The following is a 26,904-nucleotide window of genomic DNA, read 5'->3' as shown; positions in this document are numbered from 1 at the left end:
AAACAGCATTGTTTTGTATTTCTGTATGCTGAAAAAAAAATGTTCAATACATTTTAATTGAACTAAGGTTAAATATTCTCATTTATTTTATTCTTCTCTATTCAGTATTTCGTTACATGTGTAAGCTGCAGTGCCACGTCTAATGCCAATGACAATAAAGACAATTATATTCCATTATTTTCTAAATGCATACTTTAGTCACAATGTGTTTGCAAAATGAAGCGTATTATGTGATTTCTCAGCCAGGCGTCATAGTGTAATTTCTCATTTTGGCCAGAAGATGTCACTGCTGCAAGTGACATCTGCACAGGCACAGAACCACGAAGAAGTAAGCGGAAGTAATTCGCGTAGGAGGACGAAAGCAAGATGTCTCTAACGAGGTAGGTGGATTATAAGCGTTTATATTGTTAATATTTTTCCATTAAAAGTGATTTAAACGTCTTATTTCAGATAAACGCAGTGCGTGCAATCATTTCCAACGACTTTATTTGTCAAATGAATTATTTTAGTTTGTTTATATCGCGAAGCTAGCTTTAGCATAGCAACTTAGCAGGCCGCTTATTATAACGCTGTCGATTTTTCTTACTAATATTATCATTCAAATCAGAATTTTCTGCATTTTTTTAGCTTTTTACCGGCGCCCACCCAGCTGTCACAAGACCAGTTGGAGGCAGAGGACAGACTTCGTGCCCAGAAATCGTACTCGACCGCCTTGGTTGCTACCCGGAGAGAGCCGCCACCTTACGGGCACAGAAGCGGATGGATTCCTCGTGCTCTCGAGGTAAAACCCTTGATTTATATACATTAATATTTGATTCTTGTGATATGACATCAATCCCTTTTAAGGTGTGGGATTGTTAATTACCAAATATTGGGGGATAGAAACCTATGCTAGTGCGTAGCTAAGCCTTCTGAACCCCCAGTACTCAAGTTGAAAACATTATAATGATTAAATCGTGTACAATAAGTTCTAATATGAGCTAATATAGTCATTAAAAATTATAAATAAACTTGTAAAGCAATAGAAATTAATTTACTTTACCTTGGTGGGTGGTTTGGTTTGAGACGGTACGTTGGCGTAGCAGGTGGATGCTGAGTGGGTTGAGGAGACGGTGGATTCAAATGAAACGTGCACTCCTTGCGCGGTTTTACGCTCCTTCAAGTTTCTTTACGTCATGTATTTTCTGTAAATAAATCCCTTATTTATTGTGGGGATTACATTCCAAAAACAAGTTGTGATGGTTGAAATCCATGAAGTAGAAACCTTTGTTTTTTTAACAATTATTATATAAGTAAACACTTATTACTCATTGAATCCAAAGACCAAGCTCTTTTTACTTTCATGCATTTATTTCACATTAAGTCTATTTTCTACAGGACTTCGGAGATGGGGGTGCGTTTCCCGAGATCCACGTGGCACAATTCCCTCTGGAGATGGGTCGGCAAAAGAAAACCTCCAACGCCTTGACCATGCAGGTCGACGCGGAGGGGAAACTGAAATACGATGCCATTGCAAGACAAGGACAAAGCAAGGATAAGGTATGCCCGCTAAAAAGGGATGAAACAATGCCAAGCAAAACACATTCATTGTAAATTATTGATTGTAGGTGATATTCAGTAAATATACGGACCTACTTCCAAAAGAAGTCATGAATGATGACACTGCAGAGTTAAGGAAGCCGGATGGAGAAGCAATTGAAGAGGTAAAGAATTCGGAAATGACGATCCAAACAAATTGATTTTTTTTTAACATTTATTGCGTGTCTGGTACTTAGCTAACCGAGAAGACTCGGCAAGCCCTCAGCAAGCAAGTGTCTCAAAAGATTGCTGCAGCCATGCCTGTGCGAGCAGCGGACAAACAAGCCCCAGCACAGTACATCAGGTATCTCAAAAAATCCTGATCAATTATTATTACGATGGTATGATTTTAGCAGAGGGTTGGATGTACATCGTTTGGCCATTTGAAATATAACACGTTTTCATGTGCACATCATAAAAAAATGGAAAAAAGAATAAACCCTGTCTGTTTTTTAGATACACCCCATCCCAGCAAGGAGTGGCTTTCAATTCAGGAGCCAAACAAAGAGTCATCCGTATGGTGGAAATGCAGAAAGACCCCATGGAGCCGCCGCGTTTCAAGTAAGAAGGATTTTTTTCCTTAGCTTACTTGGGAATTGTCCCACATTTACTATTTATGGATGATCTGCTTGACTGAATTTGATAAAAGGTCAATCATTGCCTTACAGGATCAACAAGAAGATTCCTCGTGGTCCTCCGTCACCACCTGCACCTGTTATGCATTCTCCGAGCAGAAAAGTATTGTCTTACTCTGTTGTCTATTCTCAGGAATTTAGATAATGTTAACTTTAATTTTGATCTCATTCAATTTAGATGACAGTGAAGGAACAGCAGGAGTGGAAGATTCCTCCATGCATCTCCAACTGGAAGAACGCCAAGGTAATCTTGTCTTCAAATTTTGCCTTATTCAAGTTATTGTAGAGATTTAGGGAAACATATTTAGAAGCAATATATAAATACTCATTTGATGACACCAGAAAGCCACTAGGATTTTGCATAAGAACATTCCAACAAACTGTTGAACTGTCAAACACGTTAAAACTTGAAGAAATGGTTAAACTGAAATCTCTTTTCTGACTTTATAAAGCAACTAAGCATCAATTCCCAACAAAAATAAAGCAGACACCCATCCATGGGGATTCCAAAACTTCAAGGTCCAATATACTCGTATAACATTGAAAAGTTGTTTATCCTAAAAATCAATTTAAAACCATTTACATACTCTATTTATTTTCAATAATAATGCAGAAAAGGATTAATATCCAGCGCACTACTACATATTGCACTAATACGATCCCAGAACTGTATGTAAACACCCAATATAAATATCTTCTGCCTCTACATGCCCACATATTCTTGTATAAATATTGTGTCAATTATCTTTTTTTTTTATCCTCACAGTAAAATGTGAAACTGGAGTGCCACGTCCAATTCCGTGGTCACAATATGTTCAACCCATTTTGTAACAATGATAATAAAGGTATCTTCTATTCTAATTATTTCAGGTTTCAAGTCAATCACATTTATTTATATAGCCCTTAAACACAAAAATGTCTCAAAGGACTGCACAGGATTACAATTACACCATTTACTGATCTTAAACCAACATGCGGTCAAGGAAAAACTAAAAACCTCAGCATGAGGAAAAAAGAAACCTTGAGAAGGGGCCTCACAAGTGGTAATCCCTCTTCCAGGATGACCAGGGTGGAATAGATTTAGCATTGAGGTTTGAAATGTAATTTCTTTCTTCTAGTTTCCCTTTTGCGGGGTAGGTTTCTGTTTTCTCGTTTTGATTTCAATATGTTCTTACTGCGAGATAAAATCGAAGTTGTAGACAGTTTAAAGCTTCTGCCTTAGCTTACTCTCTTTCAGGGACATGTTTGTTTTACATCATTGTATTGTACAGCTGCAAATATTTCATTGTTTCTTATTGTTAATTAGTGCTTGGTATTATCTTTGTAACTCTGCCTATATAAAAACACAAATGGCATTTATTCAAATAAATGAAGACAAATTTGACTCATCACTACGTTTTTTTTTTTATTCCAGGGTTACACCATCCCACTAGACAAGCGTCTCGCGGCTGATGGGAGGGGCCTACAGACGGTTCACATCAACGAGAACTTTGCCAAGCTGGCCGAGGCGCTTTATATCGCCGATAGAAAAGTAATATGACGACGAAATCTTGGTTATCCTCTGTGTTATTACAATGCACACATTGTAAGTGCTTTTTTTGCTTTTGTTTATAGGCCCGAGAGGCTGTGGAGATGAGAGCACAGGTGGAAAAGAAGATGGCCCAGAAGGAGAAGGAAAAGAAAGAAGAGAAACTCAGGGAGTTGGCCCAGATGGCGCGTGACCGCAGAGCGGGGATCAAAAGTCACGGGGACAAAGGTGGCCGTTTGTTTGTGTTTGTATCAACATTTACGTCTCGAAAAGTTTGTCTCGAAAAGTTTGTCTCCGATGTTTGACAAAGGTGGCGAGGACGGCGAGGCGCGGGAGCGTGACGAGATCCGCCACGACAGAAAGAAGGAAAGGCAACACGACAGAAACATTTCCAGGGCAGCTCCAGATAAGAGGTCCTCCGCTCCCTTCATTTTCAAAAAAATATATGCATTACCTTTCAAGAGATTGGGGTTGTCCAGACAATGTTGTGTTCTCAATGAAAATGCTACGCTTTTATCAAATAAGTTGCCCGTGTTAATATCTTCCTTGAGTAGGTCAGTCCCGGATATAGTTTTATTTTTTGCCACTCAGCCTTGAAGGTTGAGGTCAACCCATTATGGGGCGCACCGATTTTTGGGGTGAATATGACTGTTATCGGTATCTACATATTGATTCATCCGAAACGTCGATTATTAGGTGCAACTACCGAGCCATTCTCTCTTGCTGCCTTCTGTCTCTGACGCTAGCCACTCTGCGCCTTCTGATTGGATAAGCGACGGGGCAGAGCCACTTAAAGAGGCAGCCGTACCCAATCCCTACTGTCTCTTTTTCCCTTCACCCCCTTTTTGACCACTCTTGACTAAAATGTCAAACGTCGTCAACGTGCAGCCACGCAGAAACACAGTGTTGTGCCTAATTCTGACTCCCCTTCACTTGAACACGCATCTCAAGTTTTTCCTACGCTCCAATCTGTATAATTAAGTAATATCGATAAATGGGAATAAAACTAAAAAGTGATTTTTGTCTATATAATGAGTTTAATGTCCCTAGCACTGAAAGCGACTCAGTGTAGCTATAATCTATAACATTTATGAACACAAGTTGTACACAAGAAGGCTTTATATAGTGTGCTGTAGAAATTTTATTGTAATGCATATTTATTGTACCACTGATTACTTTTACCAGAGGACCATTGTGAATAAGACCCTAACGTTATTGGATTTTCCCTGTGTTAACGAATGTTTGAATTTAATTTAAAATCTGACCATCTTCTGTTTACTAAGTAAGGCACACTTTAAACTTATTGTGTTGTGAGGCTTTGGGAGACGACAGAGAAATACCACACTTGTTGTGTCATGTTAAGATGTAAAGATTAGTCAAGTTACTTGTGTTGAATTTTTAATGTATTTACTGTTAAGGTTTTAAGAGAGTCGTCTTGCTTGGTTGTGCGTCTGGGCCTGCCACTTCTCTTTCTACTCTGGTTAGAGCCTGTGGTGCTGTTCTCTGAAAGGAGTAGTACACGCTGTTTTAGGAGACAGGGTTAGTACAGGTGTTTAAAATCCTTGGAAAATACTTGAATTTTAATGTTATGTTTTTAAGGTTTAAAAAGTGTTTGAGTTTTGGGCCAAGTGCTTGTAAATGCATAGAATTGTAGCATTTTTTCTCTGCAGCCTGACCACACTTTAAATGAAGGAGAAAAAAAACATAAAATAAGATAAGCCTGTTTGAAAATGACGCTGTCACGCCTGGTCAGGGCGCTTTTCTTTGCCATTGCCTTGCTTCTTCCCTCGCTACTAACGGCAGCTGGTATTAGTTTGTATGGCAGTGTCGTGTGAAGCATCCGGACAGTTGCATTAGACCAAGATGCTGGTTAAATTGGAACATTGGCTTTGAAAGTGATTAAAAGTGCTTGTATTTGGCCGTGAAAAGGGTTCACGAACCCTGAGAGGATCTTCAGTTTCTTGAAAATTTCTCACATGAAATAAGCCTTTTGGAACAAGAATAGACTTTCAAGATTCACGTTCTTTTCTGGTAATTGTAAAAGTTAAATCACACCCACAAATGTGATGCTCCAGAGACTTGACTAGCTCAAAGGAAGGTCCGTTTCATAGCTTCTTTAACCAGCTAAACTGTTTTCAGCTGTGCTAACATTTCAGCACAATTGTTTTCTAATCATCCTTTAGCCTTCTAATGCAATTAGCAGACACAATGTACAAATATAATACCAGAGTGCTGGTTGCTGGAAATTGGCCTCTTTACAGTTCTGCAGATCTTGCATTAAATATAAGACGTTTGCAGCTAAAAAGGTCAATTACCATGGTAACAATGTATTGTGTGTAGTTTCATGTTATCTTCATTAGAAAAAACTATGCTTTTCCATTAAAAATAAGAAACAGCCGTTTATATGGTAACTTCAGGTCCCACAATTTATGTTTCTAGATCCAAATTGCAGAGGGACCAAGACCGTGACATCAGCGAGCTGATCGCTCTGGGCGTGCCCAACCCTCGCATCTCCTCCAGCGAGGCTCAGTATGACCAACGACTCTTCAACCAGAGTAAAGTAAGTGTCGTGACGTCGTCCCCGGAGAAAAAGCTCCTTTGTTTCCCTCGTCTTAACAATTCTCGTCTGTCTTCTTTCTAGGGAATGGATAGCGGCTTTGCCGGCGGCGAGGACGAGACGTACAATGTTTACGACCAGCCTTTCCGAGGCGGCCGAGACATGGCCTCCAACATCTATCGGCCCAGCAAAGCTATCGACAAGGACACCTACGCCGACGACTTTGACTCGCTCATGCAAAACCACCGGTATGTGAAAAATTTGCAATTTGTGGTGGATAACACTTGAATTGATTCTGTGGCCCAAATTCCAACATTGACATGAATGTAGGTGTCGTTATGTGGTTAGCACTAGCAGCTAGCATGCCTGGCGTTGAAGAGTCGTTTGTAAGATTAATCTCCTGTTAAAGTATTGTTTACATTTGGAATTTAGAGCAAGATTGAAATATTACTCTTCAAAAAGCATAATATGAGGGAAGGACAATTTTCAACCCCCCAAACTCAAGAGTATTTTTCTAAGGTACATACGTCAGTAACCGAAATGCAGTGCTACCAGTTTATTGAAGAGTATAAAGTGTATGAAACTATGAAAGTCGGGGGAGGAAAACCCAAGTAATGCTCATTTTTGTATTGACAATGTTGATCGTTCCCTGGTTCTTTATGGTACATCAGTGCCATCTGCTGGATTTAAGTAGTTACAGCAGGTTTGGAGGTTTAGCGTACGATGTTTTTGTCTAAAAAACACTTTTGACAAATCATACTTCGAAAAACAATTCAAAATTATGAAAATTCTATATATTTTGAACTATGATTTTCCATGTTTTGCAGCTTTGGAAATGAGTTTTTGGCTGAAACTCAAATTGAAAACTGCTTGACCAAAATACCGAAATTAAGGACTAAATAAATTAGGCATAATACATCACTGGATACATCACCCCTACCTGGTTATTTTAAACATGTATGCTTGTATGAAATTCTCATAAAACAACAAAAGGCATTGAAGTGCTTGAACAAAAGTCCTGTCAGACAATTAAGTCATCCAAGTTGAAATAAAACTGCTCAGAGATTTAAAATCCAAATAACATGAGAAAGCACATTTAACTTTATGAGTTTGAGTAGAGCGGCTGGTTAAAGTGGAAAAATAAATACTATGTAGCTGCCACGCTGAACAATCTATCCTTTCCCGTTTTAAGTACATGTGTTGGGGCTGTGACTTTTATTCGACGGGCAGTAAAAAGCGACAAGATAACAGGAGGAGGGAACTCATGATGATGATTGTGCAGTAGTTGGAGCAGTCTAATGCTACTAACGATCAAACTCTGCTATTTGCCAAGGTAAAACGGTGAATTAAATTTAAAATTGACACTGAATGTCTCACACAAAGTCGGGTTCACAGATTAAAACTGCTCAATTGTAGATAGTTGTAGTGTTAGCATGCAAAACTTTTGAAGCCAAGAAAAAAATTGGTGCCTCCCTATTACAGACTTTAATTTGTTCAGTGATTTGTGTCTACAGTGGAACTAATGCAAAAACCCAATTTTGGTTTTCTTATCCGATAATCTTAATGTAATAAGATCAGGCAAGCAAAAAGCAGCTCAACTGGAGAATTCGACTGCAAATCTTTGATTCCCGCCCGTCTTCCTTTCAGGTTTGTCCCCGACAAAGAGTTCTCGGGCGCCGACCACGGGCAGAGGCGCGAGGGTCCGGTCCAGTTTGAGGAGGACCCCTTCGGTCTGGACAAGTTCTTGGAGGAGGCCAAACAGCACGGCGGCTCCAAGCGAGCCTCCACTAGTGGCCGCTCTAAGGACGACTACCACGACAAGAAACGCAGGAAGGATTGAGACCGGGCACTTTGTGTTGCTCACAGGTGTGTTTTTCCATTTCGGGAGTTATTTTCTTTTCCCGCCAGTGGGAAAGTCACACTTTTAATCCTCCTTTTTAAGTAATAGTCTGTAAAAACGTGAAATTGTGAGCTTCTCTCATCGAAGTGTATCAATAGTTCATGTTCCTTTTTCTTTCTTTTTTTGCAAAATGTTTCCATTTTTTGTTGTGTAATAATGTCTGCCTTAATTATTGGCAGGTTTGTAGATAAAGCACCCACCCATGAAATCATTGTACAACTGTGGAATAAATTTCTCGTAGAATTTCCTGATTGTGGAAGAGCAATGTTTTCTTATTATTGTTAGGAATACGGTATATTTCGATGAATATAAAAAAGATGGCGGCGCCCCTGTTCGGCTGCGGCTACATCGGCTCGCTACAGTTTTTTACACTTGGGTCATAAAACCCAGTCTTCGACTCAGTTTTGACTCCGAACAAAGTCAACTCAAACCGCAGATTAATATACGATCGCAATTTTTTTGCTGGATATGCGATCATCCAGAAATCAAGCGCTCGGTGCTACGACCACTCGGGAGTGTTTACTTAGCCTCGGACTGCTACGTCAACAAGACCCAGCGGCCTACAAAGCAGCGAAGCAGAGTGGCAAGAGGAAGCGAGGTTGTCGGACCGGGCTAACCGCTAGGCTAAAGGCTAAACCCTTCAAAACGCCTCTCCCATCCATTTTCCTCTTTTTACGTTTGCTCTCTGGACAAGAAACTGGACCGTTTACAACTGGAACTAACATCGAACCGCGAGATGACGAACTGCTGCGCTATAATTCTGACGAAGACATGGTTAAACTTATCTATCCCGGCTGATGCTCAAGGAAACTGCGGGTCAGATGTATCGACATTTCGTTCTGTATACACGTGTACACGAATGACAATAAAGTATATCGGAATCTGAATATTCCAGCATGTACAGTCCTTTGAGACTTTTTCTAATTAAGGGCTATGGGAATAAACATGACTTGACTTGACCTCGGGATACAGCGACCCCGCCTTGCAACATTGCTTACAATATTTTTTTCAGCCCCTCTTTCTGGCATATTCCCAACTATTCAATTTTACAGTGACTGATTGTCAAGCATGTAATAGAACCCTTCCCACCAATCCCACCTTATTACTTTTCGATGTTTTTCGGGCCCCTATCTTACAGTATTCTCAGTTTACAAAATCTTTCAACCCCTCTTTATGGCATTTTCTACACTGTTTGACATCGACAATAAATTGTTTTTGCCTGCCAGAAAAATGTAACAATTCCAACTTTGCAGTGTTAGTCTCTAGAATGCCTGTCTGTTATCGGTCCAGGTCGTATAAGATGCAGGTCCGCTATTGGTTTGCGTCACGGCAACATGAAAATGGCGATATGCTCTTCACTATACTCCCACAATGCCTTTCTCTTTGAGATTCTAATTTATGTGATTTGTGCGAGTTAGCATTGCAATACAGTTTTATTTTTACCATATTTATCATCCATAGGTCCCAAGACTTGCAGTGATGCTAAAGGTAGAAGCAAAAACGTGATAGATAGATACTTTATTCAGCCCTATAGGGCAATTCACACTTCCAGCAGTATCCTTTAGTTGTTTATTAACAGATTAACAGGATGGCCTCGGGGTGCTGTATTGTAGATTAGCAACAGCGGAGTGGATGACGTCACACGATAGGCCAAAAGTGATAACCGTGACAAAGAAGGCTTGCAGTGATGCTAAAGGTGGAAGCAAAAACATTATAAGCATGGAATTAAAAAAAGCTGTGTCCTTGGGCTTGCAGTGATGCTAAAGGTAGAAACAAAAACATGACAACCATGGAAATCAAACTTGCAATGATCAAGAAATACACTTAGGCTCACAAATCGGTACCCTCTCTAAGTTGCATGGCTATAACCAATTGATTATTATAAATGAGGATGCGATTCAAGGGAATCTTCTAAGGGTACTCCAAATTTGAAAATCTTTCATTTTCAATGAAGTTCATGTCGTATCCTGGGTGTCTACTGTATAAAAACTGTCATTTAAAGGCTCTTTGATTCATTTTGAAGGAATATTTAGGGTCCAGAAAAGGAATTGAAATCATGAAGGGATCATACGGTCATTTATTTGTGTTCATGCAGGAGGAAATGTTCGTTTCACTGTTGGAGCACCCAAGAATTTTTCTCCGTAAAGGTGCAGTGCGTCCCCCTCCAATCCTTTTTTTCTGCGCTCGGCTCCCGGACAGTTTGATAACGTCTTCCCACTCCGATTTGACGAATGGGACTGGAGTCGGTGCAGTCGAGAGGAAATTGCTTCCCCGGCGTTGCCTTTTTTGGTTCAGTGGCGGACATATTGTGTCACGGGCACAACGGAATCCTCAGGTTGCAGATAGAAGGCGTGATCGATGGCCGCTTATCTTGGGAACAAGCCCAGAAATAATAAAGCAAATTGCCGCCGAGCGCATCTGTACTCCAGCTTGTTGTTTTGACGATTTCTCTGAAGATATTTCTTCCGTCTTCCTCCTCGCCGCGAAAAGCAATATGTAGACTGATAAATCGTCCTAATGTTGAGAGCTGGATGTGACATATTTGTCTTAATATAATAGACAGGAAGCAAAAGCAAACCTGGTTTATTTTAAAGCCTACATTTGTGTGATCTATTGACCCCTAGAGGTGTCAAAGGGATTGATTCCTTTAAATAAAACACGTTTGAATCGAATAATAAGCAAAAACACATCACATTTACATGATTTTAGGTATGGAATTTTATAATTTCTCACAAAATTTTAGCAGAAATATTTGGCTGCTGTTTTACAACTACGGAATCCTGAATGATTTTGCTAAGCTAGCTTTCCCAGTGGTGCTTTTAAAAACTAAATACCACTTTCAGCACCTAATTAAGCCCCAATTGTGATGGTTTTCAAGGTCCTGTGATTTTTCTTTTTTTCCACTGTTTCCTTCTCTGGCCACTCATGCTAGCCACTTAGTTGGAGGCAATGACTCATCCTCCGTGTTATGTGTCGAGGTATCTTTGGGAAAGACACTGAATCCCTAATGCCCCCAATAAGCAGGTAGTTTCCTTGCATGGCTGACTCCCTATTGATGTGTGAGTGTGTGTGTGAATGGGTAAGTGTGAAGCACATTGTAAAGCGCTTTGGGAGGTCTTCATTGAATTGAAAAGCGCTATATAAATGCAGACCATTTATCATTACATTCTGGCATTGTGTTTAGCAACTCAAGCAAGTAAACATTGCTCAATTACGTCGTGCCATCATTTTCTATTTTTTTTATCCACTGCTTCCTTCTCTAGCAACTCGACTTAGCTACATCGCTGCAGGCTATGAATCCTTGCTTGCCTCATTATTATTATTAGCTGCTCATGCAAACAAACATTACTAAATTTTGTAATTTCCGTCACTTTTGACTTTTTTTCCACTGTTCCCTTCTCTAACCTCTCATTTTGGGTCCTTTGCTGCATGCTATTGTAATTATTTACTGCTCCTTTCAGCCTCACTCACCCAATACAGCTGCTCATGCAAGCATAACTTCGCCAATTCACGAAATTCAGGCATCTTCTACTCCCCTCCCCTCTGTTTTCTTCTCTAGTCACTCATGTTGGCCACTGGGCTGCAGGCTATGGTTTCCTGCTAGCCTCATTATTATTATTAGCTGCTCCTGCTTCGCCTTCCAGTTACTCATGCAAACGAATATTACCAAATTTTGTAATTTCCTTCACTTATGACTTTTTTCCACTGTTTCCTTCTCTGGCCGCTCATGCTAGCCACTTGGTTGCAGGCAATGACTCCTTACATTCTGGCATTGTGTTTAGCAGCTCAAGCAAGTAAACATTGCTCAATTACGTCATGCCATCATTTTCCTCTTTTTTTCCACTGCTTCCTTCTCTAGCAACTTGACTTAGCTACATTGCTGCAGGCTATGACACCCTGCGAGCCTCATTATTATTAGCTGCTCCTGCTTCGCCTTCCAGTTACTCGTGCAAACGAACTTTACCAAATTTTGTCATTTCTGTCACTTTTGACTTTTTTTTCCACTGTTCCGTTCTCTAAGCTCTCTTGTTGGGTCCTCACTGCATACTATTGGTAGCCGCTATTGTTATTATTATCTGCTCCTTTCAGCATCACTCGCCCAATACAGCTGCTCATGCAAGCATAACTTCGCCCAATTCACGAAACTTAGGCATCTTCTGCTTCCCCCCCTCTGTTTTCCTCTCTAGTCACTCATGTTAGCCACTGGGTTGCAGGCTATGGCTCCCTGCTAGCCGCTACAGTTAGCTAGCCTTGCTTTGTACATTAATCACCTTCCACAACTGCTCATACAAGCAAACGTCACCAAGTCCCATAATTCAGCCATCTTCCGCCTCTTTCCCCACAGTTTCCCCCTTTAGCCACTCTTGTTAGCCACGTGACTGCATCCGATAGCTCGCTGTTAGTGTATTGTGGAATTTTACAGATATTGACAAGTGGTATTGTTTGGGTTTCCGTGGTGTGCCTTCTTCGAATGCTTCAGTTCCGTTCTAAGCGACAATGACCTGTACTGGCGAATTATTACACTGTCTCTTTAAAATAATAGATGACTTTGCATTTCTGTAAATTAATGGTTTTTTTTAATACACTGCTTAATGTTTGCATTATTTTGCTTCACTGCAACAATACATTGTAATTAAAATGTCATAATGAGCTCTGCGAGAAAATAATAGAAATATCCGATTAAATGCAGGCTGTTCATTTGTTTTAGTATTTCAGGATCCTGACCTCCAATTGGCCGCCAGTCTAACAAAGAACCCTATCTGCTTCCATTCCTACTTCATCATCAGTTCCTCTTTTTCAATCCAAGGCTTCACTCATCGTTAGAGCCGAGTCGGACAGAGTCGACTGCTCTCCGGAAAACGCCTTCGCCCTTCACTCCGAGCGACCTCTCGCCAGATAATCCGTCACCGGTGCAAGACCGAGACCGGCTGAACCCTTTCTAATGGTTGTGTCAGTCAAAATGGCCGCTATTTAAGCTCCTGTGATTAGAAACATCAGAAAATGACGACGCTTCAATCATAGAACCCACTCGGCCTTTTTTTCCCCCCATTCATTCATTAGCAAGCTTGGCACATGGTTTTTGGCCTTGGGGCTACATCCGGTAAGGCGTACGGCAGCCGAGCTATGAAATGTTGCATTTCTTGTACGTTTAAAATGAAGAAGCTCTCATTTTGTGTTCATTTTCATGCACCTCACCGACAATTGTTTTGAGAAATATCAGTTTGCATTGCACCGTGAATCATTGATGTCCATTCTCTGCGCTCCAAGAATTAATCATGCTTTTTCCTTTTAACATGGTTCGTACAGGTGCTGGAAATCCTCAAATGCTTACATGTTAATGTTTTGTTTTTCAGGGTTGAAAAGGTCTAGAATTTTGGGTGCTTGAAGATGCTTGAAATTGTTGCGATGATTCCTAGCAGTCTGACTCGATAGCAGGGTTGGGTAGGGTTACTTTAACTGGATTACTTTCAATTACTCCAATACCAAATATGGTAATAAAAGACAAAAGAAACTAAATATGAATAAAATTATGACTCACAACACATGGTAAGCATTCTCTCCTGGCTTTGATCTCTGGCAAAACTAACATCAAATGCGACAGAAACAAAATGAAACTAAATCCAATCAGCTTGCTAACATCATTTTTGCCGTTCCATGTATTCCGTTACTCCCCAAGCCTGCACAAAATGTGGTCATTTTATTCATATTTCGTTTCTTTTGTCTTTTATTAGCATATTTGGTATTGGAGTCATCCAAAAGTAATTGAAAGTAATCCAGTTAAAGTAACCCTACCCAACCCTGCTCGATAGACTACGCATCAAATGAAGAAAAATAAAACGAGTCTGCTTATAAAACCGGGCAACACTGCCACTCTGGTGGCTTGGCTTTGCCATTGTATTTCTTCTTTCCTTGTGACTAACGGCAGCTAGCATTAGTTAGTATGGCATTGTTTTATGAAGCGTTATTGTCCCCTACGAATCGTACCTAAGAAGGGTAGGTGAAGAGTCCCTGATGCCAGGCTACTGGAGAAATCTGAAAATTGGCCTTAAAAGTGCTTGAGGCATGAAGAAAGTGTACAAACCCTGTTTTTAGAACTACCGGAGATTTGCCATTGTGATGATGCCGTGCTCCAAAGGCGGGTTCATGGATCCCTTAACCACCAGGGCCCTAGGAACCCCTCTTACTGTGGTGTGTCTTGGGTGAGTACAGCCTGGCGGTGCCCCTCCCTCTCCAGACTGTTTTGCTCCCCCAAATGAAACCATACTGGTTTCAATGTTCACCAATAGCAAGAGAAGCCTCCTGATCATACTCAGATACAGCACCTTCATCATCTGGTCGCCGTGGTTTTTCAGCGTGCAGCGGCATCCCACTTTTTAGAGATGAGCGGGACCTCCGCATTGACTGGCAGCGACATGTAACAATACTCATACTAGATACTAAATCACTTGGGGGGGGGAAACGATCTTCAAATAAAATATATTAAACTCATGACTTCTAATTAATTATCAAGATTAAAATACCATAAGAATAAACTATAGACAGCTTAAACACCCCTGAGGGATCTAAGTATGCATATCTGTTTGTGTTGTCCACCCAAGAAAGGGGATTTTTTAGTTAAGATCACCATTTTAACAGCAACAAGGTAAGTTACCATAGATGTGAAAAATGACTAACACCCCCCACACAAAAATAAGCTAACTGCAGTTTTGGTTTTGCTGACTGTATTTTCCCACATTCCACACTCCCAGGCCAGAAAGACAATAAATATCAACACCGTCTGTACGGGAAATTGCGTAGGTTACTATAGTTGTGAAAAATGATAGAAAAAAAATCTGACTTGGCACGTTTGCTTTTGTGGCAATGCATTTTTCCCTAAAGCAGGTTCGAATTTCCCAGGTCAGGACAACATTGAATATCAACACCATATTATAAAGGCAGTCATTTAGGTTACCCCAGATAAGAATAATGCCAATAAAAAAGCTGACTGTGCACATTGGGTTTTGTTGACTTGGCATTTTTCCCAGTAAGACATTCCACTCTCCCAGGCCAGAACGATATTGAATGTCAGCACCATATTTACAGGAAGTTGGGTAAGGTACCCTAGATGTGAAAAATGCTTGAAAAAAAGGTGACTCGGCATCTTTTCCTGTAGGACATTTGAATTTCACAGGGCAGAACAGCATTGAAGATCAACACCATTTAGGTTATCCCCAATTTGAATAATGCCAACAAAAAGCTGACTGTGCACTTTTGGATTTCTGGACTGCATTTTTCCCAGAAAGACATTCCACTCTCCCAGGCCAGCATGATATCGAATATCAGCACCATCTTTACGGGAAGTAGGGTAGGTTACCCTAGATGTGAAAAATGCTTGCCCAAAAATGTGACTCCACATTTTTTTCCTGTAGGACATTCAACTTTCCCAGAGCAGACTAACATTGAATAGCAACACCATTTAGGTTACTCCCAATGTGAAAAATGCCAACACAAAAAGCTGACTCAGCAGTTTTGGTTTTCGGAAAGAAAAACTTAAAAATATGTGGCCCCAAATTTTGTTTGTACCCCCATTTCAGGATTTGAGTTTCCATCTGGACTCAGTGTCACTCTTTGGCCTTTACACTCTTAGAACCCTGTCAAAAAAGGGAAATGTCACTCGAAAATGCAGGTGAGCACACATCCATTCTAGTTGTATTATCGTTTTGAATACCTTCAGCACTCATTTCCGGTATACAAAATCACCACAAAAGATTTTTCAGGTTGGCCAGTTGCAAGTTTTCCTCTTTGCATTTTCTCTATTTTAAGTGGCAACGTGAGATCTTCAAAACATCTACCTAAAAATGTAATGTGCACCATCATGGATTTAGGACAGGTTTATTCAAGAGTGGGAAACACAGTGAGGAAATGAAAGCACACAGGCACGGTGCCTAAAGATACTTCATTTTAGTCTGTATGATCGAGTTTGCTTTTAACAGTTAAACACACAGTCATTGTTGTATCTTCTCCGAGTATCTGAACCCCGAGATCGTTATAGGTAATCGAACCGCTCGCCGCATCCACGTTTTTTCTTATCGCACCAATCCAGTTTAGAGTTGACAGGACTTTAAGTGCTTCTCTGTGTTTTCTCCCGCCAAGGTCGCAACCTTGAGACCAACAAACAACCTAAACAAAGGCTGGGAAATCGATTTAAGAAATTATCTGATGTTATCGGGGATTATTTAATCGCAGATGTCGCATTTTTGGAGCACTCATGTAGGTAAAATGGTCTTTTTTCTTACGTTCTTTCCGGTGGTACATTAGTGCCATCTAGGGGAAAGAATGTGCATGACAGGTAATTTAAGTTTTGTTTGAAGCTGAACGTTGTATTTAAAAATCCGTATACAGTATATGCAGGGTTGGGTAGGGTTACTTTAACTTGATTACTTTCAATTACTTTGGGATTACTCTAATACCAAATATGCTAATAAAAGACAAAAGAAACTAAAAATGAATAAAATGACTACATTTTGTGCAGGCTTGGGGAGTAACGGAACACATGGAACGGCAAAAATGATGTTGGCAAGCTATTTGGATTTATTTTCATTTTGTTTCTGTCGCATTTTATGTTAGTTTTGCCGGAGATCAAAGCCAGGAGAGAGAGCTTACCACGTGTTGTGAGTCATAATTTGATTCCTATTTAGTTTATTTTGTCCTTTATTAGCATATTTGGTATTGGAGTCATCCAAAAGTAATTGAAAGTAATCAAGTTAAAGTAACCCTACCCAACCCTGAGTATATGTATACATGCATACAGGACTTTCCTGCACCGCTATGGGGCCCTAAGCCAAATTCAATTTGTGGCCCCTAATTTCTTGTTAATTTGCATACCTACTAGAACTCATTCCATGTTCTACTTCAGGGGTGGGCAACTATTTGGAGTAGGGGGCCGCATGTGACATGCTATACTTCTTTTGAAATAGATTATTATAATTAGTATATTAGGTCCCTGTTTTAAGTAATTTATTGGCTAGTTACTGTAGTTTATTTTAGTATTTCTGAAGTCAGTATTTTATCGAAGTTCTGTAGTATCTTTGTACTAGTTATGCAGTATTTCCATAGTATATACTTTATTAGTATTTCTGTAGTACTTTTTAGTATTTTTATTTGTGTTTTGAAAGTAGTAGTTTTTTTGTATATCTGTACTATTTCTGTATTTCTTTGTAGTACAGTGTTACTGTAGGTTTATTTTTTGAGTATGTCTGAACTAGTTTTATGTAGTATTTCCATAGTAGATTTTTTTTAGTATTTCTGTAGTACTTTTGTTGTACTTTGAAAGTAGATTTTGTTGTTGTATATCCGTACAGTAATACAGTATTTCTGTAGTATTTTTGTAGTATTGTGTTACTGTAGTTTTATTTTTGTCGTATTTCTAAAGTAATCTTTATGTAGTATTTCCATAGTATACTTTTTTAGTATTTCTGTAGTACGTTTGTCTTATTCCGAAAGTAGATTTTTTTGTTGTATATTCGTAGTATTTCTGCAGTACAGTGTTACTGTAGTTTTATTTTTGTAATATTTATAAAGTAATTTCTATGTAGTAGTTCCATCTTAGTATTTCTGTAGTACTTTCGTTGTATTTCGAAAGTAGATTTGTTGTTGTATATCTGTAGTATTTCTGTAGTATTTTTGTAGTACAGTGATACTGAAGTTTTATTTTTTTTATATTTCTAAAGTAATTTTATGTGGTTGTTCCATCGTAGTATTTCTGTAGTACTTTCATTGTATTTCGAAAGTAGATTTGTTGTATATTTGTAGTATTTCTGTAGTATTTTTGTAGTTCAGTGTTACTGTAGTTTTATTTTTGGAGTATTTTTGTAATTCTTCCATTGTAGAATTTTTGTATAGCAGTAAGTCTCAGTATTTCTGTTATAAACCTCTTGCAGTAGTATTTTTGTTTTAATATTTCTCTCGTAGTTTTTCTATAATATATTATTATATATTTATATACCTATTTTGTTGTATTTCAGTAGAAGTATACGAGAAGTATTTCCAAAGCAGTATTTCAGTAGTATTTATTTACATTTTTAGAGAAAGATGAAAGAAAAAAATGAAAACAGAAAAAAAGAAAAGAAATAAGAAAGCTAGATTAAAACATCAAGGAAAAGGGACCAAAAAACTAAAAAGAAAAAGAAGAAAAAATCTAAGAAGATACGGAAAAGAGCAAAAAACTGTTTTTTTTGTTTTTGTCTCTTTTCCTTGTATCCTCTTATGTTTTTCTTTATCCTCCTGTTTTCCTTTTTGCTTCATTTTCCCTTATTTTTCTTTTTATTCCAATTTCCTTTTTCTTTGTTGCTTCCTTTTTCTTTTCTTGCTTTTTCCCAATGTTTTTTTCTTTTTCTTTTTTTTTTTACTTTTTCTCTTCTTTTTTCTTTCTGAATCAACGGCAGGTAAAATAAAAATAGAAGAAAACGGGCGATTTTGGGTCTCTTTACTTTGCATTCTTTCTTGTGCTTGGTGGAATTAAATTTTGGTTGCAAGACGCAATACGGCGAGGTCTTGCATGCAAAATTACACACTGTCCCTTTAAGAACAGGAGTTTTTTTTATAGATGCTTTTCAAGGTGTGGAAATCCCTTTTGGCCCAACTTCACCCGGACCCTAGTTTCAGCAAGCCCCCAAAGTAAATGGAATTTGAGACCGCTGCGCTAAAGTCTCATGGGCACCACTTCCTGTGGTGTGTCATGGGCAAGCACAGTCTCGCCTCACCCATCCATCTCCAGACTGATTTCCAGGGTAGGGGTGTGCTCGCCCACATGTAACAGATAGTACTGGTTTCCATGGATACCAGTAACAGGATTAACCTGCTAATTAGACTGAGATACAGCACCTTCATCATCTGATCGCTATTGATTTTCGGTATACAGGTATAGCGTTTAATTTTGATAGTCCAGGATTAACCTGCTTGTGACCTCAAGCCCACCAGGAGGCGCCGAAGTAATTTCTCAGTCAGCAGTGGAACACAAAGCGTTTTATTGTTTACTTTTGAGGGATTTTATGAGGTGCTCACTCCACCAATTTGGAAGTGATTTGAGTTATTAGGGTCCGTTGTGACGTCATCACATCCATCCATTCATTCATCCTCCCTTTCCGCTACTATTACTCTGTAAAAAAATGTGTCATCACCATATAACATTCCTGGAAACCTCCCATGAATCACTCTACGGGATTAGCTTGTGAATGAATCAATAATAAATCAATATATGTATGTTATCAATTTGACCTTGAGCTCACCGCCCTGCTCAGGTGAGCGATGACGTCAATCGTTTGATTAATAGGACGGTTATTCCGGGTCGTTTTTTGTGAGAAAAATTGGAGAAATACGAAGATGGGTCACTCTAGATTTTAGAGGGGTAGCGTAAAGAGAGAGTTGTAGCGTGCGGTTGTTTTGAATGAGTAGTTTTATTGAAAATGTTGATAAATATATACATCGTGAAAGTACTTTTGAAGTGTTAGTCACGTGAAAACTAGAATAAATGGTAAATTTCACATAGTAAGCACTCTAAATAAATAGACGATACTTGTAGGCGCCCGACCGCACGAGCCAATCAGCACTCGCCAGGGGGGCGTGTACTTCCGGTGTGCTGGTGCAGTGGGCGTCGAAGCCGTCGTCCCGTTTCTCTCCCCCCCGATTAAGTTGGCCGACTTCATTTGGTGGAAAAATCTCATTTAAACATGACGGAAAGCTCCGCCAGCAAACTCCTCAACGGGGACGCTTGTCACCGGACGTCGAGCGGACAGAAAGCCAACAAAAACGGCTTCGTGAAGAGCCACTGCCTCTTCCAACAGCCGCACAAGTACCGTCGCCCCGGGGAGAAGGTGAGGCCCGACGACTTCCAATATTTACTCGAGTATTTTCTACGCGCTACTCCGTTACTACACGGACGTTCGTCATATGATGCTTCAAAATATGTTCATAAATCTTGTCCGGACTGTTTCAAACTATAGTTAGTCCAAAAATAGACCTAATAACGCATCATGTGTTCCAAACGTAGTTCCTAAAAAGACATCTTTTCAACGAGGAAGATTTATTTACAACTTTGGCGTTTCAGACAAATTAAAACGTCTTTTGGACCTATTTTCTACAATTCTTTCTAGGTGGGATGTCGATTTTGTCAAAAAATAGTCCTAAAAAATGTCTTCTAGTCAAAATTAAGACCAGAGAAAGACGTTATGAAGGCGTCCATCCATCCATCCATCCATCCATCCATTATCTGCACCGCTTATTCTCATTAGGGTCGCGGGGGTGCTGGAGCCCATCCCAGCTATCTTTGGGCAGTGGGCAGGGGACACCCTCAACTGCTTGCCAACCACAGAGACGGACAACTCACTCCTAGGGACAATTTGGACCGGGCCAATTAACCTGACATGCATGTTTTTGGAATGTGGGAGGAAACCGGAGTGCCCGGGGAAACCCATGCAACCACAGGGAGAACATGCAAACTCCACACATGAGTTTCGATCTCATGACCCCAGAACTGCCACACACGCGCTAACCACTAAATAATAATTCAAAACAAATATTAAAGGTGTGTACTATTTGACCACTAGATGGCACAGCGTTGTCTAATGCGAATGAAACCCTCTGCCAAATGAGCAGAGCGTAACAGCAAGATGCCAGACAAACATGGCGGCAACTACTAAGTATAGATTCCGCTATATAAAAAGAAATACACATTCCTCAACCTGGTATCATAGTTCATATATTTTAGCCTATAATTCAAATCAATGTTTATTTTTTTACCGTGTGGAGGATTTTTGTACCACTAGGAGGCACTAGATATCACACTGCTGTCCCTTGACGAAAATAACAATAACAAACAATACAGCAAATAAGAAAAACCTATGAGTGGAAGAATTAAGATTCTAAACGTTTTTAACCTTTTGAATTTCTCAAAACAAACTGTACTAAACTTGGCTTCCTGCAAATTGATTAACTGTACCTTTTAAGTTCTGTGACTATGTTATTTTTCGATTGTTCTCAGTTATTTTCGATTGTTCTCAGCTTAGGGATGCTGCTGGAAAAGTGAATTTCCCTTCGGGGATGAATAAAGTATCTATCTATCTATCTATCTATCTATCTAATGACGACACGACATAAGGAAATATAGCCAAGTTATGTTTTTATAAGCATGCTTAAGTAAATAAAACATGTTTTAACACACAGGAGGTAAGTCACAGAATGTTACGGTATAGCTACTGTCCTTTAAGCTTCAGTTCGAAAGCATTAATACCAAGCTATTACATGAAAATAAGACGGGGGCCTCACAATGTAAGAGCAAGGGGTGTAACTTGCCCTCAGGCCTCGTGTTTGAGACTTTTGTTGTAAAATTTGTCACGTGGTCGAAATTTAGCCCGGCAATGGAGATCTTTTCAACGTCGTGGCAAGGGCGTAGTTTCAACATTTGCATTTCAAACCAATAAAGGCGTCTCTTGGACATTTTTGGACCATTTATTTCCGGGTTGATGTATTGAATCAGTTCCAAAACAATTATCTACAGCGTTGCCAAAATAGACCTGAAAAGTGTCACGTGGCAGCACGGCAGCGCAGTGGTTAGCGGCGTGTTCGGCACAGTTCTGAAGTCATGACATCGAACCTCCTGTGTGGAGTTTGCGTGTTCTCCCCGTGCTTGCGTGGGTTACCTCTGGTTTCCTCCCACATTCCAAAAACATGCAATTCAGGTTAATTGGCCTAACCGGAATGGGGTGTCCCCTGCCCACTGCCCGAAGATAGCTGGGATGGGCTCCAGCATGCCCGCGACCCTACTGAGGATAAGCGGTGCGGATAATGGATGGATGGGTGTGTCACATGGTCCAAATTTAACCCTGAAAAAAGTCTCTTATTTTCAATGTCTTGAGAAAACAATTTTATTTTATTTTTAACTTTTCGAACTAGTGAAGATGTCTTTTGGTCATATTATCAATCGTTTTCTGGATAGCATTTCGATTTAGAGTATTACTTCGGTTAACGCGGTTATTTGGGGGGGCAGAAGCTCTTAAATGAATACACCAAGTACCCCTTCTTAAAGGCCCCTCAACATGACATCCTTACTGACTGAGAGTATATGACTGTAACAAAATAACAACTATAGATCTACCAATAAAAACGCAGAAAACAGAATTGCAATAGAATGACTGCTCTTTATTGTCATTACACAGAAGTGAAACAAAATTTAAGGCGTTCTCTTTTCAGTGAAAGAAAGCGATTTAAGAACGGCTGGTTAGCGGGTATCCTTAGATCACAGGTGTCAAACGGGCGGCCCGCGGGCCAGATCAGGCCCGCTAAGGGATTGAATCCGGCCCGCGAGACAACACTCAGAGAAGCGCAAGAGAAAAACAAGCTGCAGGTTGAAATATGTCAACTTGATGTTGCCAAAGCCAGGCGCCTCGAACAAAGACACTGTACTTGTATTTCTCTCCTTCCTTCTTTCTTTCTTTCTTTCTTGCTCTCTCTCTCTCTCCTTCTCTCTCTCTGTCTATGTCTATGTCTCTGTCTCTCTGTCTCTGTCTCTCTGTTTCTGTCTCTCTCTCTCTCTCTATTTCTTTTCCACTCCTTTTCTCCCACTCTGTCTCTGTCTCTTTCACTCTCTGTGTCTCTCTTTTTCTCTTCCTTTGTTGCTCTCTGTCTCTTTCTCTCTCTGTGTCTTTTAACCTATTTTGCTCTAACTTCCTTTTTTCCTTTTCTGTCTTTTCTCTTTCTCTCTTCATACCCTTCGCGCTTTCTTTTCTCTTCTTCTGTCTTTCTATTTCTCTTTGGATTTCTTTCTTCCTCTCCCTTTCTTTTCCCTCTCTCTCACGACTTTTTATCTTTTGTTTCTCACGCTCTCTCCCTCTCTCTCTTTTTCTTTCTTTGTCCTGCCCTCTCTCTTTTTCCCTCCCTCTTTCTCTATCTCTTTTTCTTTCTCTTTAATCTACTAGTCCGGCCCCCGACAGAATGTTTGTTCTATCGTGTGGCCCCCAAGTTAAAATGAGTTTGACACCCCTGCCTTAAATGGAGCAAGGTCTCCATGATGATTAAAATACAATCGTCCCATATGTAGCGGCTTCCCATGAGTTGTACCTCCAGGTCATCCGTTTTATGGGTAATGGATCCGGGGTTGGTGAGATACAAGCTGGGTAGAGGTAGCTTGTGAGAGTTATGTAGCCGAGTTGCAGTATGCTGACCTTGCGGCGACGATATTGCCTTCGCTCCCGACGCCACCTCAGTCTCTTACTGAACCCCATAACAATCCACAATGCACCCGCTGGCGATCACCATTTCATTGCGCTTTCCGGCTTTCCTCAGAGCACGATTCAATTGATCAATGTAAGTCATGTTTATTTGTATAGCCCTTAATCACAAGGTGTCTCAAAGGGCTGCAGGATGGAAGGAAGAAAGAGAGAAAAAGAGCAAAAGAGGACTAAGAAAGACAGAACTGAAGGAAGAGAGAAAAAAGACAGAACGATAAGAAAGAAAGACAGGACGAAAGGAAGAGAAAAAGAAAGAAATGACTAACTAGCCTATCGCAGTTGCACACACAGTCAGCCCACCCAAGACACCCTCCCTAAACTTGCCCCAATAGCATTTGCTGTGTGTTGTGTGCTGTCTCCTCTGAACACAATGCACAATACGTTGATATCAATGACAATAAAGTGAATTAAATTCAAAATCCACAAGGCAGTAAACCAGTGATAACCGAATTGCGAAAGAGCGAGGTGTCTCTGTAGAAAATGATCAAGACTTCTTTTGGCAACCATCGGCTGGAAGATGTTTCTCGTTTTCTTGAAATGATTTGACAAATTCGCCATCTTAAAATTTGGTTATTTTTTTAAATTTATATCTTTTTTTGGGTGCAAAGAAAATGTGTAATTTTTGCAATCCCAATATTGGCAGCGTTTTAACACATCACCTATCTAGAATTTACTGATACCATTTTTTAAGTAGTCATGAATACCGGTATCGATACCATTTGTGCAAAACGTCACTCTAAAACCAGTATTGATATCTTTTTCACACATAGTAGCGATTCAGCAAAAACAACAACAAAGAAGATATTTCTGAAAGACAAGATAATTTCCCTGAATATTGCATTAATTTCATCGCAATTTACCATTTCTTAAATCTCACACTTTGTGAGATCAGCACCGGTATCAAAAACATGATGGATATTTCTGCAAATAAATCTTTATATTTAAAAAAAAAAAACGTCTTTTTTGAATGGCCACTAGACTAATATCAGCTCTCATATCGATGTCTGGTATCGATATTGGACAATCCCTTGTAAAAGTAACTCATATGACTTGAAAATACTAGCAGCAAAACACTTTATATATTTCTAGAATGATACCTTTTGAATAGGAACAATATTTTTTTCCTTATTACTGCAACTATTTCATGGCAATGCTCTGATTTTCCACTAGTCTGATATCATTTGCGATATTAATGTCTGGTGTTGGGATTGGACAAATCATATTACTTAGGAAATACTATTTTATTGAGAAAAACTATATATATATATATATATATATATAATACCCTTTTAAATACAAACAAAATAGTTTCCCTTAAAATGGACAGTGTGTAATATTTAGAGCCTCCTTGTGGTAGAAAAAACTTTGATTCAGTAAAAAAAAAAAAAAAATTTGAATACCTGTAAAAAATACATAAACTATCATACCAATGTTGATTTTTATTTTAAAAAATCATAGGTCGAGAAGTTTGCCTTTTTTTACGTAGTAGAAATTTCTACCTAGAGGTCAGCACCATGTTTGTCTGGCATCTTGCTGCTATGCTGTGCTCATTTGGTACTGTTATTCACATTAGAGTTAAGCCCCTGTAATGGCATTTTCTGCTGTCTGCTCAGAACACAAAGGATACATTGATATCATAAACAGTAAAGACAATTCAATTCTATTTTTTTTCTGCCATCGAGTGGTCAAATATTACACACAAGGGCTTTTTAATCAAAAAAATAGTTATTTGGTCCTATTTAGAGATATTTATTTTCACCAACTGAACCAGGGGGGTACAGTCAGTGCTGTCACAGCAGAGCGTGGACCAAATGACCTACTTACAGGGCTTGGTATTCCCAGGCAGTCTCCCATATGAGCACTACTAGGCCCGACTCTATTTAGCTCCCCAAGATTGGGTGTTTTCAGCATGGTATGGCTGAGCAGGTCTGCAATTCTTCAATGCAATGGCAATTTCCCTAAATCTTTTGATTGTTAAATGCTCACTCGGCTGGTATCAGCACTGATATATATGGCCGGTTTCGTCGCTGGACAATTCCCAGTCAAAATAGTTCATTTACTTGTGTATAATTGTAAATGGAGTTGGAAGGGGGATTACCTCATGTGCGATCCCTTCTCAAGGTTTCATTTTTTTTATGTTGAGGTTTTTGAGTTTTTCCTTGCCCTCGTGTAGGTTTTAGATCAGGGGTTGGTGTCATAATAGTCTGTGGTTTGCAATAATCTGTGGTCTGTGCAGCCCTTTGAGACTCTTTGTGATTAAGGGCCAAACAAATAAACATGACTTGACTTGACTGGTGTATTGGACAGTTTACGGCAGGGGTGTCAAACTCATTTTAACTCGGGGGGCCACGCGATAGAATAAACATTTTGTCGGGGGCCGGACTAGAAAGAAAAAGAGAGAGAGGGAGAGAGCGTGAGAAAAAAAGAGATAAAAAGAGAAGTCGTGAGAGAAGGGGAAAGAAAGTGAGAGGAAGAAAGAAATCCAAAGAGAAATAGAAAGACAGAAGGAGAGAAAAGAAAGCGTGAAGGGTAGGAAGAGAGAAAGAGAAAAGAGACAAAAGGAAAAAATGAAGTTAGAGCAAAAGAAGTTAAAAAGACACAGAGAGAGAAAGAGACAAAGAGCAACAAAGGAAGAGAAAAAGAGACACAGAGAGTGAAAGAGACAGAGAGTGGGAGAAAAGGGTGGAAAAGTGAGAGAGAGAGAGAGAGATAAATAAATTCAAGTACAATGTCTTTGTGAGAGGCACCTGGCTTTGGCAACATCAAGTTGACATATTTCAACCTGCAGCTTGTTTTTCTCTTGCGCTTCTCTAAGTGTTGTCTCGTGGGCCGGATTCAATCCCTTAGCGGGCCTGATCTGGCCCGCAGGCCGCCTGTTTGACACCGGTGGTTTACGGGGATGCCAGTCGCGACAATTTGAAAATACTCATGCAAATATATATTATGAATAGTATTAATCAATTATGGTCCAACTGATTATCCCATATGGGTCGATTTATTCATTCATCGGCGTAGGAAGATTTACGAGTTTGTTTTGTAACAAAAGTCGGTGATCCAGTGTAATCTTACACCATTTTTTTGGCTTTGCCCGTCCCACAAGCAGCAAGTCAGAATGGTCTCTGTTTACGTTAACTCAAGAGGAGTCCTCGAGCGCTACAAGCGCTCTCTTCCACGTGACACTTAAACAGAAAAGAATGTTCCTGCGCCGTAGAGGGTGTGGTCGCTTCCAATCCCGAGAAGGAACCGCCGACGCAAAATCCGATCCCAATGTATTTGCGTAGCGCTTTTCAACCAACTTAAAGTATTATTTCATAAAGAAGCCAATTGCAACTTGTACCGTAAATTCTGGATTATAAGCCGCTACTTTTTTCCCTAACTTTCAACCCTGCGGCTTATTCAGTGATGCGGCCAATTTATGTAATTTTTCTAACGGCCGCTAGCGG

At 39.8% G+C, this 26,904-nt stretch overlaps 2 protein-coding genes across 4 annotated transcripts in view; both read left to right on the top strand.

The window, feature by feature from the left end:
• The first annotated feature begins 295 nt into the window (after positions 1 to 295).
• Positions 296 to 13,367, top strand: snw1 (SNW domain containing 1). 3 transcript variants are annotated; one of them, XM_088325106.1, is made up of 15 exons: positions 296 to 380; positions 628 to 781; positions 1,378 to 1,539; positions 1,608 to 1,703; positions 1,776 to 1,882; positions 2,035 to 2,139; positions 2,247 to 2,316; positions 2,392 to 2,457; positions 3,628 to 3,744; positions 3,828 to 3,969; positions 4,052 to 4,154; positions 6,181 to 6,301; positions 6,383 to 6,546; positions 7,946 to 8,164; positions 12,907 to 13,367. In XM_088325106.1, exons 1-14 carry the CDS (start codon positions 367 to 369, stop codon positions 8,136 to 8,138), a joined length of 1,614 nt encoding a protein of 537 aa, XP_088181232.1. In that variant the 5' UTR covers positions 296 to 366; the 3' UTR covers positions 8,139 to 8,164; positions 12,907 to 13,367. The 3 variants fall into 3 exon arrangements, with proteins under 3 accessions (XP_088181232.1, XP_088181231.1, XP_088181230.1); XM_088325105.1 differs by lacking the exon at positions 12,907 to 13,367 and adding an exon at positions 10,294 to 12,747; XM_088325104.1 differs by lacking the exon at positions 12,907 to 13,367 and having other exon boundaries at positions 7,946 to 9,085.
• A 6,459-nt stretch (positions 13,368 to 19,826) lies between these two features.
• Positions 19,827 to 26,904, top strand: part of sptlc2b (serine palmitoyltransferase, long chain base subunit 2b) — a 43,225-nt gene continuing 36,147 nt past the window's right edge. Inside the window, exon 1 of the mRNA XM_088325261.1 lies at positions 19,827 to 20,050. Within this exon, the coding sequence (XP_088181387.1) occupies positions 19,907 to 20,050 (144 nt within the window). The 5' untranslated portion in view covers positions 19,827 to 19,906. The remainder of the gene's footprint in view (positions 20,051 to 26,904) is intronic.

Source organism: Urocampus carinirostris, chromosome 20, assembly GCF_059441175.1.
Source record: "Urocampus carinirostris isolate Australia breed hairy pipefish chromosome 20, RoL_Ucar_1.0, whole genome shotgun sequence".
NCBI classification, from domain to species: Eukaryota; Metazoa; Chordata; class Actinopteri; order Syngnathiformes; family Syngnathidae; genus Urocampus; species Urocampus carinirostris.
This window is presented reverse-complemented; position numbering and strand designations above follow the sequence as displayed.